This window comes from Henckelia pumila, chromosome 4 (genome assembly GCF_033568475.1).
Source record: "Henckelia pumila isolate YLH828 chromosome 4, ASM3356847v2, whole genome shotgun sequence".
NCBI lineage: Eukaryota > Viridiplantae > Streptophyta > Magnoliopsida > Lamiales > Gesneriaceae > Henckelia > Henckelia pumila.
The window spans coordinates 67,143,947-67,160,028 of NC_133123.1; the positions used below are offsets into that span (position 1 = coordinate 67,143,947).

General features: G+C 33.0%; 1 protein-coding gene across 1 annotated transcript; it reads left to right on the forward strand.

Moving 5' to 3' along the window:
- The first annotated feature begins 1,589 nt into the window (after positions 1-1,589).
- Positions 1,590-12,776, forward strand: LOC140861126 (uncharacterized). The gene is made up of 2 exons (XM_073264137.1): positions 1,590-1,731; positions 12,043-12,776. Exons 1-2 carry the CDS (start codon positions 1,590-1,592, stop codon positions 12,774-12,776), a joined length of 876 nt encoding a protein of 291 aa, XP_073120238.1.
- Positions 12,777-16,082: the final 3,306 nt, after the last annotated feature.

The window sequence follows — 16,082 nt, forward strand, 5'->3', positions numbered from 1 at the left end:
ATAGTTGAGCATGATATTTTGAAATATTCTATGGTCCTATCAGTAAGTGTGACTAAATCTGTGCCGACTGATTAGTCTCCTGAACCAACGTACGTGGCAGTGATAAATTACCTCTTGCTGGTAGTAAACTACCTCTCAACTTAAATAGTGGATAACCACCTCTGTGCTGTCACACTACTTCAATTTCCAATATAAAAATATTTTATAGCTCAACAATTATCATAATCATAACGTGTAACATTTCATGAATGCATGCACTGAAAAAATGTTCGTAATATATATTTAATTGATTTTCATAATAAATAGACTTATACTTAAAATACTTTCATGCATAAAATAAATTAAATATATATTCCGGACTTAGTAATTTTCATGGATTGATCAAAACTGCTGATCACTCACTCTAAGCCCATTAAATCTTAAGGTGGCCCATTAATTAAATAAAAGCCCAATTGCTAATTAATTCATAAATAGAAGCCCTAAATCATAAAATGGGCCTAATTAAAACATTTAAGCCCATTAACTTAAACTAAGCCCAAAAATCACATTTTAGCCCAAATAACTTAATTAAACTAAACTAGGCCTAAATAAAAATATTTAAGCCCATTAACTTAATTAAAACTCAATAAATTCCTAGACTGGCCTAAAAATTCCCATGAACTGCCAAGCCCATAAAAATCATTGGGATAATTTAAATAAATTATTTGAGGCCCAAATAAAATTATTTGAAGGCCCAAATAATTTTCTAATTAAATATTTTGGCCCAAATAACACTTAAATCCTTAATTACTTAGAAAATAAAATACCCGAACCCGACCCACCTAACCCAGACCCAGATCCGGACCAACCTGACCCGACCCACTACTCACCAGACCCAACCCAGGCCCCATGACCCGACCCGGATCTGCCCAAAACCCTGAACCAGATCCCCCCTCCTCTCTAGCCTCTCGGCCGTGAGCAGCCTTAAAGAAGGCCGACGACCGCCCAACTCCGGCCAAAGCACCACCTGATAACCCTAGCCCACATCCAGATGTTTTCATCAAGCCAAGAATCAGCCCAAACGGTGGTCCGAGGAATGAGAACGAAGCCTTGCAACAGGCTGTTCCCCCAGCTCGCGCCCAGCCATGAGCGGCTGCCATAAATCCGATCGTTCTCCCTACTCCGGCCATATTTTTCCATGAAACCACTTCTCAATCCTATCCAACATCTAGGGGGTTCAAACCCTTTAGACCTCACCCCAAACCGTGCCCTGAGGAGGGAGAATGAAGCCTTCTCCCTCAGAACCCAAATCTGCGTGATCTGGTGCACCATAGAAGAAGTGCTTCGTTTTAGACCCTTCCAACCCCAAACCGACCACAGTACTCGACCCTAAGGACCCTCAAACATGCTTCTAAATGGACATCAACAAGCTGGACCCTTCCATGACTAAGAAAAACGTGTCTATGATCACGAACCAATAAAAAATATGAACAAGGAAGGAAGAAACATGCAAGCCTTGACAATTTCAGAATTTTATACTTATGGATCCTAGTATGTCTGAGAAAAACATGAAGTAATAGCTTATATGGTGTAGAACAAAAGAATTAGACATGCCTTCGATAATTTTCTTTGAAGATATTACGTGTACGGGACACCGGGACGACGAACGGATGACAAACTCTAAAAATCTTAAAGGAAACTTGAAGAACAGATCGATGGCTGCTGCTAGACGTGAGGAAGATGATGAAGAAGGTGGGGGAGGCGGCTAGGGAGATAGAAACGTAGGGTAAGTTTGATGAATATTAGATTTTAGGTTAAAACTTTGATAATTAATTAATTAAGAAATAATTACCTAATAAATATAAATAATACATATTAAAACTCCTACTAAAAATATAAGTATGATAATAAAATCAAAAATCCCGAAATTAAAAATTAAGAGATTTTTAAAAGTCATTAAAATGACTTATTTTGGCTAAAAATAAACTTGCTAAAATATATATATGCAATGCCAATAAAAATATCATTAAATAATACCTTAAAAATAATATTTTATGCCCACTAAAAATCTCATAAAATAATTTGGGTGAAAATTAAGTATCTCATCCGTTCACGGTCCCGTATACGCGATAAAATAAATTATTTACTCAAAAATCCAAAAATACATTAATTGCGGGTTAAGTGCTAAAATAATTTAAATCATGCACATAATACACATAATAACACATAAATAATATTTAACCCATATTTCTAAAATTTAAAAAAATAAATTACCCTAGATATGCATGCGAATTTACGTATAAAAATTTTCGGCTGCTACACACTATTTATAGAGCTCGATCGGACGATCCGATCCTGCATGCATGGCTACGTTGTAGCATGCACAATTCGGATGATCCGATCTCACATTCGGACGATCCAAACTCCTGTATGTCCCAACAGTGATGACACCTCGACAACTGCATGGCCTAACTCAATTCAGACGATCCGATCTTTGGTTCATACGATCCGAACTCTTCAGAGCTTTTGAATTCCATCGCCTCATCCAAGAACTTCGGACCATCCGATCCTTTTAAGTTTTGTAGTTCGGACCATCCGAACTACCCAAGCCCACTAACCATTTTTGGATATTCTGGATCCGATTTCTTGGTCCGTTTAATCATATAAAAATCTCTTAATCATGTTTTATTAATTCTAAACATGTTTAGTCAAATTAATCTTATAAAATAGGTTCGAGCTACTACAAGTAAAATAAGTACAAGTATACAGACTCAAATGATGCATGCAAGTGACTGGGTACTGGGTAAATCTGAGTAACTGCTCAGTCTAGGTGCCAACGAGTATGCAGTATTATTTGGGGTCAACTCCGCTAGGTACATCCACACACAAATACTAATCACCATAGCGCCAGTCCCCGTAGTCACGACGTCTCTCGGTGATAGATAATATAATCAATATATATAGGTCTGATAGACCCTACTACAAAGGCTTATCTCAAAGGAGAAACAAGTTCAACATGACATTCACATGCAGCATAATATCTTAAAGCAGTGAAACATATATCATGGCATATAAATGCAACACATAAGCATGTTTACTTACTGGCTATCTTTGAAACGACCAAATTTTCTAAAATAACATATGCGGAATTTTTTTTTTTTATCCTAAATAAAATAAATGTACATACATGCCCATATATATATGCACAACAATAAACAGATTTTTTAAAAAAATAAATTAAATAAAATGCAGCATTTCATACTTAAATATCTGTGTCAAACTTAAATAAAATACTGTCAAAACAATTAACTTAAAAGTTGCATGCAATAAAATTACTTAATAAAAATAGTATTAAAATTTGCCACTGAAAAGACTTAAAAGAAATAAATAAATAACAGAGTTTAAAATTCCTAAAAAATATTCATAATGACTCAGACGACGGCCGCGGGGGATCACTGCCTGTCTGCTCATACGTCCTCGCCGCCGATAGGTACTACATCTTCCTCTACGTACTCACCTGCACCATATAAGTGTAGTGAGCCTAGAGGCCCAACATGCTAACATAACAAGGATTTAAAATAATTTAAATCACTGAATTACTAATACATAACATATACATGAATGGGCATGCTTAAAAATCATGAATCATAACTTAAAATCTTGCTTAAACTTGATCTTAAATATAATCATATAATACATACATAAACATTGTTGAGCATAACATTTTTCTAACATCGCATGGTCATATCCATAGTGTAACCTTAAACTTAAATGGTTCGACTGATCAGTCTCTTAAAACCAACGTACGCGATGATGACGAATCACCTCTTGCTGGTAGTAAACTACCCTTAAATTGACAGTAAACTGCCCTTAACATGTGGGGGCTTGTCCCCCTTAAATTATCACACTACTTCAACTTCCAACATAAAATTATTTTCTTGCTCAACCTTAAACATTAAATCATGCCATAAAATTATTTCATGAATGCATGTACTAACATATATATACTAAAATAACTTTCATGCATAAAATAATTAAATATATATTAGGACACATGCAATTTCTCATGGTTTGTACTTAACTGCTGGCTCTAATACTCAAGCCCATTTTCTTAAATTCTGGCCCATTAACATACTTAAGCCCATTAACACATTTTTAAGCCCAATAAATCAATTATAGCCCATTAGCACATACTTGGCCCAATAACAACTTAATCTGGCCCAATGGGCCCAAAAGCCCAAAGACTGGCCCAATAACTTCCATGGGCTCCCAAGCCCATAAAAATTATCGGGTAACTTAATTTAATTTAATTAATCCCAATAACAATTAAATTCAACCCAAATAATTAAATGAAACCCAATTAAATTTTTAGATTTAATTAGGCCCATTTAACACTTAATTAAACTTAAAACTTAAAAATAAAAATACCCGAGCCCGACTCTCTTAACCCGGACCCGGACCCAACTAACATAACCCATGACTATCCAGACCCGACCCGGACCCAACAACCCGACCCGGACCCACTCTAAACCCTAAACCCGATCCCCCCTCTTGTATGGCCCTCGGCCGCGAGCAGCAGCCACTCCATGGCTGCTGCCGGCCTGCTCCGGCCGCCCCTGGCCGGAGCTCTGCCGCCTAGACGTAGCCCACGTCTGGGCGGTCCTAACCTGAGCACAACCCCAGCCCCATGCAGCCCCAGCCATCATGCCGAACGCCCCTTCCTCTGAACCCTAAACTGCGCACACATGAGACCCGATCCTGTGCCAGCCCTTACCTGGGATCGTTTGGCTTGAACCACTCGAACCACTCGAGTCCAGACCACCCTCACACAGTCTAGGAACCCTTGGCCAGCAGCTGATGCACCCATGGCAATTAAACGTGAGCATGATTCAACAAATACATGAACAAGGCGCATACATCCAACCAATCTCGATTTTTCTGAAAAATTCTTGAATAAAACTGATGCTTACACACACACACGCATAAACACTGATATGGCACAATAAAAACGAAAAGAAACATGCCTAGCACCGAAGATTGAAGAGAAGTAGGCGTAGATGACGATTCCGGGACGACGGGACGATGATCAACCACCTTGGAAGCTTAAACTCGATCTCCTATGGAGTTTTCTGGCTGGCACGATGAAGGAGGTGAAGAACAAGGGAGGGGGTGGCGGCTGAAGGCTTGAAGACGTGGGTTTGGGTAGATTTAGGGTGTAATTTAATTAAAATAAGGTTTTGGATAATTAAAATATTAATAAGGGTTTTAAATATAAAATATATAACTTAAAAACTCTAAATAATAGGTAAAAATCTGATAACTAATTTAAAATTAGGGAATTTTAAAGGTAATTAAAAGTCAATATTTTGGGCTAACTTTGGATAAAAAGGACTCCTAAAATTATATAAAATCAAATACTGAAAATTTTGAGGAAATAAAACTCAAAATAATATTTTTGGGCTCTAAAAAGACTCATAAAAATAATTTGGGTAGAAAGTTGTCATCTCGTCCGTCCACGGTCCCGTCTACGCGATAAAATAACTAAATTTCCATAAATCATGAAAAATATCTAATTATGGGTTAAATGCTTAAAAATAACTTAAAACATGCACGAATAATTTCACATAATTATTTAACCCATAATCTAAAATTCTAAATAAATAAAATCCCTAATTATGCATGCGAATTTACGTACTAAAAATATTGGGTGCTACAATCTTAGTCAGTACTTACGTACCTCACTAAGGCAGTCCTAGAAGCACCACTCTAGGGTCTAAGCCTACAAGTCAATATTTACCATATCACTATTACATGTCTAAAAAGTCTTAACTAAGCTAATAGATACTCCTAATTACTATTAAAGATCTCGGACTATATCTGCGTCCGTCGTTAGTCCGCTGATGTTGAAGCCCTGGACTCCGGGACACGGATCTGCTATGACTATCGGAATGTCTCGCCAACTCCCAGGCCCTGCCTAAGGCTAGACATGACCGAAACCACCAAGAGAAGAGAGGAGATAGCTAGTTAATTGGCAAGAAAACTGATTTTCGGACCTCATATTTATAAGAGGATATTGAACGTTCCGATCCCCTACTTCGGACGATCCGATCTCGCATGCACACCATGTGCAAGAAGCTCTGATCGGACGATCCGATCTTCTCTTCGGATGTTCCGATCGCAAGCATGCATCGACGTGTCAAAACACTATTGACACCTCACTGGATGCATGAACTAACCGAGATCAGACGATCCGATCTTGTGTTCGGAGTTTCCGAACTCTTTGTCTCATCCGTTCTACATCGCTGCATCCGATCTACTTCGGACCTTCCGATCTTGGCTGGGCTTCAGTTCGGACCATCCGAACTCCTCGAGTCAACATTGGCCCATTTACTTTTTTTGGACATTCTTGATCCAATTTCTTGGTCTGTTTGATCATATCAAATCCTTTAATCATGTTTTAACTTATCTAACATAATTAGACTATTTATACACATAATTTAGGATACGGGTTACTACATTGTACATTGAATTTTGCCTCCACTCCTCATGTGTTACTGTTTTGCCCGGTTTTAAGATCCGTTTGGAAAGTTCTCCATTCTAGAGGTGTTTGAAAAATCTTCGTGGAGGAACTTTCATTGAAATTGTTATAGAGATATCGGAACTTTTTAAGACGAACGAAATTAAAGTGTTTGTGATGGTGTGCTGGGAAATTTGGAATGAGGTCTGTATAAAATATAATGATATAAGGGGGTTCATTAAAGATTTCAATATTGATTGGGCTTATAGTTTGCTGGCTGTTTTTCGAAGTTCCACTACGGCATGTTCTATCAAAAGTTAAGAGCCGACAACTATAGAGCATAAATGGAAACCCACCTGATTTGAATCAGTGGGGATTGGACGTGGACGCTGGATTTGATGATGTGAAAACAGAGGTAATGAGGTATAGTGTTGGGACAGTGATCCGAAATTCTCAAGGTGCAGTTCGATGTGCCATGGCTAGTCTAGTTAGGTGTCCCGGCTCAGTCAAAAGAGCAGAGATTATCTCTATTCCAAATGGAATGGAATTTTGCTTGATAATTGAGGTTAAAGGTGTTCGTATTTTTCAGACAAAACGTCAACTTTAACCTTGTATATATTAGGTTATGACAATTTTAATCATGTATTTTGAATCAAGATAAAAATTTATATGAAACGGTCTTATATATTAATTTTGTGAGACTGATATTTTATTTGGGTCACTCATGAAAAATGTATTACATTTTATATCAAAAATATTACTTTTTATTATAAAAATAGATAGGATTGACCCGTCTCATGGGTAAATATTCGTTAGACCGTTTCACAAAAAACTTACTCTTGAATTAATCATAGCTTCGTAACCATATTTTGACAATCAATTTTAGTCATTTCCTTCAAAATTATGTAAATAAATGACTAATTTCATTATTTCATTTTTATAGTTACATTTACATGTTACATATATTGTTGAATCCTAATTTTAAAATTTTAACAATGGTATTACTAATTTAATTACATGATTTTGGGGAGAAAAAATAAACTTAAACATCAAAACATAATTACGCTTATAAGACTATTATTGATAAAAAAAAAATATTACATAACCAAAAATTTCGTATTCTAACTATACAATAATAAAACTGAAAATTTTCTTATATACATATAAAAGATAGTAAATATATCAGAATAATTTACAGTTCTGAATTTCAAGTCAAGTATTTGGGCCATTGGCTTGCAAGGGCAGGTAAAGTCCAAATTATTACCTTGTCAATCACGCGATAACTTTTTCCAATAAAAAAAATTCTACAAATAATAATTTTATAAAAATTAACTATCTGAACACTTAAATTGAGGAAAATAATAGCCTATCGACCCAATAACGACACTTCTACAATATATTGATGATTAAAATATGTATCATACTATATAGATTTTAATTTATGGTGTTATACTTTTTAACGTTGTATCCAGAGACTCACTATTTACATAGTAAATAACAAAAGGGTTCTAAAAAATGCAAAAAAAAAAAAAAAAATGAAAATACAAAAGGTGAGGAAAAAAGATATGATTTGAGCTAAAGTGTGGAAAATTTGACTAATCAGTTGATCATAATTAAACAGCAAAAAAAAGTGGGGTTTAAGCACAATTAAGCGTAAGTTTTATAGATAAAGTTTTAAATTGACTTTCAGTTTTTTAAATAACATTTACTTTTTAAATTTTTTAAAAAGGAAAATTAACTTTTAAATTTTAAAAACCAAATATTTTATAATATAATTTTTTAAAAAAATTAACCTAAATAAATCGAAATATTTTTTTAAAAATTTCTAAAATCTATTCATTATATTTATTCTTAAATTTTGTATGCTTATGTATTGTTTAATATATCGATAAACTTTATATGATTAATATTTTTTTGTAATTTTTTTTTTTTTTTACGTGTACTAAATATGCTTAAATTCGTGAAGATCAAGGTTTGATCTTGATATCTTGTTAAGTACCACGCTTTCTATAGGACTTTGAGAAGTAGAAATGTTAATGTGTAGATGAATTAAAAAACTAGGGGAACGCTATAATTATAAATGTAAATAATACATGATAATGAAGTGTAAAATTTTTTAGCATGTATATAGCTTATTGGAATTACGGACATATCGATTAAGAAACACTTGATAATGTCAAATGATACCTTCTTCTCGTCCAAAATTCAATAATTCATTTTCTGTATTACGAAAGTCGAGATATTATTTCTCTTTATCATTAGTGTATTTTTAAATTAATTACTTAGTAGTTCTTCAATATGATTTTCTATATAAATATCTGATATACATATAATTCTGTAAATAAATTCATTTGATTAATTTGACCATGGTGTCAATTCTCTTTTTTCTTAATAACCCATCTGATATTAGCCCATTTAGACTCGGCCGATGAAGTTACTTCCGATATATGTTTGGTATCGGAAGATGAGATTATTGAATAATTATTAAATAAATAATTTTAAAAATGATAGGTAGAGAAATGTAATATATGATGATAAAAAATATTATGTCTAGTATATTTTTTGTGAATAGAATAAATTGAGGATTATTCTACTTATGCCTTTAAAATACTATTGGTCACTCATCAAATTACAAAATCTTTTGCCACAAAAAAATTATATTTGGATAAAACAAATGACATTTCTAGAATAAAATGAGTATATTAATATATGGATTGTTAGTCCAAATGGGGTAGATGGATTTAATTAACCATATTTAATAACAACTAATAAACAATACGTATGATGTACGTGGTAACATTTTGTTTATATAATATATCTATTTATTATTTTTATAATTATTAAGATTTTCACGGTCTTATAATAAAAATCATATAGACATTAATTATTTATTATGAAAATCAACTGAAATAATATAATGATCATTTTTTTTATGTTTCGTCATGTTAATGGTGAATTTGTAATTTCAATCATGTAACTTGAATGTTTTCATTTTTAGTCATAATACTACGCATTTTCATTTTTAATCATGTCACTTGTATATTGTTTTTATTTTGATAATTTAACTCGCATGTTTTTTTTGTTCTGTTTTGGTATATACATTTTCATTTATAGTCATGTAACTTGCATATTATTTTTATTATTTGTCATTTAACTTGTATTATATCCTATATATTTTTATATAATTTTACTTATAGTGTAAATAAAATTGCAAATTTGTTACAATGATAAAATTTTACCCTTTTATTCACACTTTTAGATAGGTAATAGATAATAGATAATAGATAGATAGATTTCACAATAATAAAATTTTACCTTTTTTATTCACATTTTTAGGTAGGTAATATATTTAATTTATACTCCTACATTAATTTCTTAAATATATGTTTTTAACTCTAAATTTTAATATTATTACCATAAATTTTAGTTTTTAGTTTTGTTATTTTCAAGATTTATATTCTTATATTTTTTAATTCTAAATTTTTATATTAATATCGTAAGTTTTAATTTTTTTTCTTTTGTTCTTTTAAAAATTTATTTATCTATTTGATTAACTGCAACTCAATTAAGCCACAAACTAAAATTTAGCTTATTCTTATACATTTTTATATTTCCTAACATTAAATAAGGTGTAAAATAAATAAAAACAAATTGTGAAAAATGAAAAAATAGTTCTTTTTAGAAAATAATAATTAAAAAATAAATTATGTAATGGTATTAACGAACGCATTAGTTGCAATTTAATGAAAGTGTATAATGTATTTATGGATATTAATATTTACATATAATATAATAAAAATATTTATTTACTTTTATACTCTAAATAAAATGTTGTTTTTACTTTTATATCTGTATATATTTTTATATGACCTTACTTATAGTGTAAATAAAACAGCAAAGTTGTTATTTCATAATGGTAAAATTTTATTGTTTTAGTCACACTTTTAGATAGGCAAGGTAATAGATTATTAAATATACATAAATTTCTTTTAATAATTTCAGTGAAAATATTTTTTATTTTTCAAACATATATATATATATATATATATATATATATTCACTGTATATATCATTTTTTATATTTTTAAAGCATTATGTAGAAAATTTCAATACAATTAATCGAAATAATACACAATCTAAGGACAAAATAGAAAATTTAGAGTTAAAATATTTATTATGTTAATTATTTTAGATTGAAATAATACACACTCTAATAAAATAAATATTTATTATCTTTAATAATTTAATAAATAGATATTTTATTTTCCAACATCTAATCATTTTTATGTTATCGAAATAATACACAATCTAATAAAATAAATATTTATTATCTTTAATAATTTTAATTTAATGAATAGATATTTTTTTTCAACATCTAATCATTTTTATTTTAATTTTTTTAGATTTTTATAAGAATTATGTATGATAAAATGTTATTTTTCTAATTTATTTTTATTATCAAATTTTTATTCAATTTTGATGTATTTTTGTTTTTAAATTTTCTTAAAAGTATGTCGTAACCAAATTTTATTTTATGTTATATGTTTTTTTCAGAAAAAACCACTTTAATGCTCACGTGTTTTAAATTTTGTTTTCTTAATAATTTTAATTGTTTTAGATTTAAATAATACACACTCTAATAAAATAAATATTTATTATCTTTAATAATTTTAAAAAATAAATATTTTATTTTCCTACATCTAATCATTTTTATGTTTTCGAAATAATACACAATCTAATAAAATAAATATTTATTATCTTTAATAATTTTAATGAATATATATTTTTTTTCAACATCTAATCATTTTTATTTTAATTCTTTTAGATTTTTCTAAAACTTATGTATGATAAAATGTTATTTCTCTAATTTATTTTTATTATCAAATTTTTATTCAATTTTGATATATTGTTGCTTTTAAATTTTCTTAAAAGTATGTAGTAACCAAATTTATTTTTATGTTATATATTTTTTCAGAAAAAACCACTTTGATGCTCATTTGTTTTAAATTTTGTTTTCTTAAATTTATAGAAAATAATTCAAACCAATTCATTGAAGGTGAAGTGTTATAATTAAATAGAATGCGAATTAACACAGTGTATTTTTAATAACAAATAAATTATATGAAAATAATTTATTCTTTGATTGCATTTATATTATAACAGTATATGATTAACTTTATAAATGTAGTATGATATTTAAAAAATCAATTAACATGTGTCTCGCATGTTATACACGTGAAAATGTATTAGATATAACATAAGACAAGTCATAATATATTGTTAGCTCAAGAGTGGTTTTGTTGCAGGCAGGCTCATTTCGGATAATATATTGTTAGCTCAAGAAATGGTTCACCACCTAGAACATCCGATAAGAGGGGGTAATGTCATTATGAAGCTGGATATGGCCAAGGAGTATGATCGAGTGCAGTGAGACTTCTTAATCCAAATGCTTAGGGCTTTTGGTTTTTTAGAGTTGTTCTGTCAGTTGATTTTAAGATGTGTGAATAACTATTGGTTCTCTATCAATATCAATGGATCTCTTTCAGGTTTCTTCCAGTCTCGGAGAGGGATTAGACAAGGAGATCCTTTGTCTCCTTTGCAGTTTATTATTGTTGCAGAATATCTTTCAAGGGGGTTGGACTCGTTATTTGAGCAGAACAGGAGTCTTCTTTTTCGAACAGGAAGACCTTTTAGATTGTCTCATCTGGCTTATGCTGACGACATTATTCTATTCTCCAATGGCTCGATTCCTGGCATACGACTTATTCGTGATTTTCTTTATCACTATGAGCAATGTTCTGGTCAACTCATTAGTAATGCCAAAAGTTTCATCTTTACAGCGAAGAAGTGTCCGCAGGAGAAAAAAGGGAGATATTATTCTATTACTGGGTTTGGAGAAGGTGTGCTGCCTTTTCGATATTTGGGTGCTACAATGTTTGTGGGACATCGGAAGAGATCTTATTTCAATCACATTTTTGTAAACGCTTCTAGGAAGCTTCAAGGGTGGCAGTCGAAATCTCTCTCTTTTGGTAGTCGGTTGGTGTTAATCAAAAGTGTCTTGTGTTCTATGCCGATATTTTTATTACAGGTGCTGCAACCCCCAGGAATAGTTCTTCATCGATTTGAAATGTTGTGTGCTAATTTTTTATGGGGTTCGAATCCAGGGGGACATTCCATTCATTGGATATCTTGGGCGAAGATTTGCCTTCCGACTGCTGAAGGAGGATTGGGGATTCGGAGACTCAAAGATATGGTTACTTCTTTCTCAATTAAACTTTAGGTTCGATTTCGCATGGTGGATTCTCTATGGAGGGATTTTCTTCTCTTGAAATATTGCCGAACAGAATCTCCTGCTGCGGTAAAACCTGTGCAGAACATGTCATCTTCTTGGCGGAGAATGTTGAAGGTTAGGAGTAGGACTGAGCCGGAGATTGGCTGGCGTATTGGGGAGGGTAATGTCAGTTTTTGGTTTGATTCTTGGCTCCCGGATGGCCCCTTATCTGCCTCTTTACAGGTTCAGGGCCATTCATCCAGATTAGTTAGTTGGTACATGAATGATCGTGTTTGGAACTTGGATTGTCTACTCTTGGTGGTTTCGCAGGAAGTAGCGTTGCGTATTTTGGAGGTGCCTATCCACCCTTCATCGAAAGATGTTGCCATTTGGAAACTTTCGACTACAGGAAGGTTCTCTGTTAAATCGGTCTGGGAGTTGGTGCGGAACAGACACAATGTAATTGAATGGTTTCAAGGATGTTGGTCGAGGCTTCTTCGAACATCTATGTCCATTTTTTGTTGGCAATGGTATTTCAAGCGACTTCCAGTTGATGATATTCTTCAGTCTAGAGGAATTTTCTTGGCTTCCTTGTGTCAGTGTTGTCCAGATCGAGAAACTTTTGAGCATATATTCTTCTCTAGTAACATTGCGATGAGTGTTTGGCAAATTTTTGCTTCACTAATTGATGTTCATAATTGCCATAACTTCTCTAGTTGGAAGGTGGCTGAAAATTGGTGCCATCATGGTCATATTAAAGAACTTATGCCGTTTCTGATTATCTGGTTCCTTTGGAAAGCAAGGAACGATCATAAACACAGGGGTGCTCGTATCCAATCGACTAGAATTATTGGGTGTATTCAAGAGTTTATAAAAGGCCTTGGTCGAGCTGGATTGTTGAAACTCATGCATTGGAGGGGTTGTGAGGAACTGGCTGAGTTGTTGGGTTTTCAAGGTCAAAGATACAAGTCTGTTCAAATTCGAATTATTAGGTGGATGCGTCCAGCTGTCGGTCAATTCAAATTAAATACAGATGGTTGCTCGAAAGGGAATGGTGATTCAGGGATCAGGGGCATCATTCAGGATCATCTGGGCTGTCCTATCCTTGCTTACCATGATGCGATTGGGGTTGCTACGAACAACAAGGCCGAACTCTGTGCCATTCTGAAGGGCTTGCAGTTGTGTGTGCAGTTTAATTTCTTCCCTTTGTGGTTGGAGGTAGATTCCATGGTGGCTTTATCTGTTATTAAGGCGGAACATACGAGTTGGGAATTCACGGTAATTCAAACTCAAATTAAACGGATCCTCTATTCGAGTAATGTCAAGATGTCACATATCTATAGAGAAGCTAATTCTGCAGCAAATTTTTTGGCTAACTTGGGAGTGATCAAGGGAGCTGCAGTTTTATATCCTGAAGACTTTCATCATTATCTCAGAAGGATCTGCAGGCTAGAGAGATCAGGATTGCCTTATATTAGAGTTAATTCTAAATTTTAATGGTTGTAATTTTGGCTTGCTTTAATTTTCTTTTGAGCTCTTGTTATTTGAGAGGTTTGGTCTGGCCCTCCTCTCTTGTATTTCTTTTTTTTTTTTTGCAATAAACGGGTAGGGGTTTGCCTAACCCCCCGCCTCAACAGGCGGTGTTTGGAAAAAAAAAGTCATAATTTTAAATTTATTCACCTTTAAAATAAAAGTAAAATAAGTAATAATTAAAATTTTGAAAAATATTCATTTGTTTTATTTTTTAAAGACATAGTAAATTGTTAATATGTCATAAAGTCATGGATTACATTTTGACATTTATTTTTGGAAAAATTGTTTTTTTTATTCTATAAGTTTTTTTATTTGTAATTTCTTCTAATGCTATATTTGTAATTGTAATACCCGTTATTTTTAAATACGTAAATCTGCATGCATAATTAGGGAATTTAATTATTTAAATTTGTGATTTATGGGTTAAATAATTATGTGAATTATTTGTGCATGATTTAATTTATTTTTTTAAGCATTTAACCCATAATTAGTGATTTTTACGATTTTTAGTATTTTAATTGTTTTGATCGCGTAGACGGGACCGTGGACGGACGAGATGACAACTTTCTAGCCAATTTATTTCATGAGCCTTTTAAGAACCCAAAAATATTATTTTGAGTTTTATTACCTCAAAATTTTTAGTATTTAATTTTATATAATTTTAGGAGTCCGTTTTTATTCAAAATAAGCCAAAATATTGATTTTTTTAGCATCTTTAAAATTCCCTTAATTTTAATTTCGGGATTTTAAATAACTTATCAGATTATTTACTTTTATTAGGAAATTTTAAATTGTATATTTGTATATTTGAAAACCTTTAATTATATCTTATTTTTCCTATATACTAATTAATCAAAAATTTACCCTAAACCTACCCAACCTCAACCGATTACTTCACTCAGCCGCCTCACCCCACCATCTTCATCATCTTCTTTGGCCAGAAAGCTTAAGGCACCATAGACGTTTTCTTGAAGCTCCCAAGCTTGTCGTCATCGCCCCGTCGTCCCGGAATCGTCTCACGCTCGTTTTCTCTTCGTTTTTCGGTGAAAGGCATGATCCCTTCTTTATTTTTCGTATTGTACTAGTGTATGTACGGGTGTGTGCGTGTGCATCGATGTTCTTCAAAGAAATTTTCAGAAAACTATTGGATCGATGGCTTGAGACACTTTTCATGCTTGATTTAATGTTTGTTCATCGTTTTTTTCTTTAGTCATGTGATGTACACTGCTGGTCGAAGGGGTTTAGGATGGTTGAGGGTTGCCTAGACTCGAATGGCTCGAGTGGATCGAGCCCAACGAGCCCAGGAACCCAGCTGGTGCAGATCGGCCGTGGGTGAGTGCAGTGTAGGGTTCGTTGGAAGGGGCTTCGGCTGCTGTGCTTGGGGCTGCATGGGGTCGGGGTTGTGACCAGGTTAGGACCGCCCAGACGTGGGCTACGTCTGGGCGGCGAAGCTCCGGCCAGGGGCGGCCGGAGCACGGCGGCAGCAGCCCTAGAAGGGCTGCTGCTCGCGGGCGGACAGATTAGGGAAGGGGTAGGGCAGTTCGGGTTTTAGGGTTTGAAGGGTCCGGGTCGGGTGGTTAGGTCCGGGTCGGGTCAGTCAAGTCTTGGGTCAAGTTAGTTGGGTCCGGGTCCGGGTTGAGTTAGTTGGGCTCGGGTATTTTTGTTTTTAAGTTTTAAGTTTAATTAAAGGTTTCATGGGCCTAATTAAATCTTAAAATTTTATTGGGCTCCATTTAATTATTTTGGGTTGATTTCAATTATTTGGGCTTAAATTGATTTAAT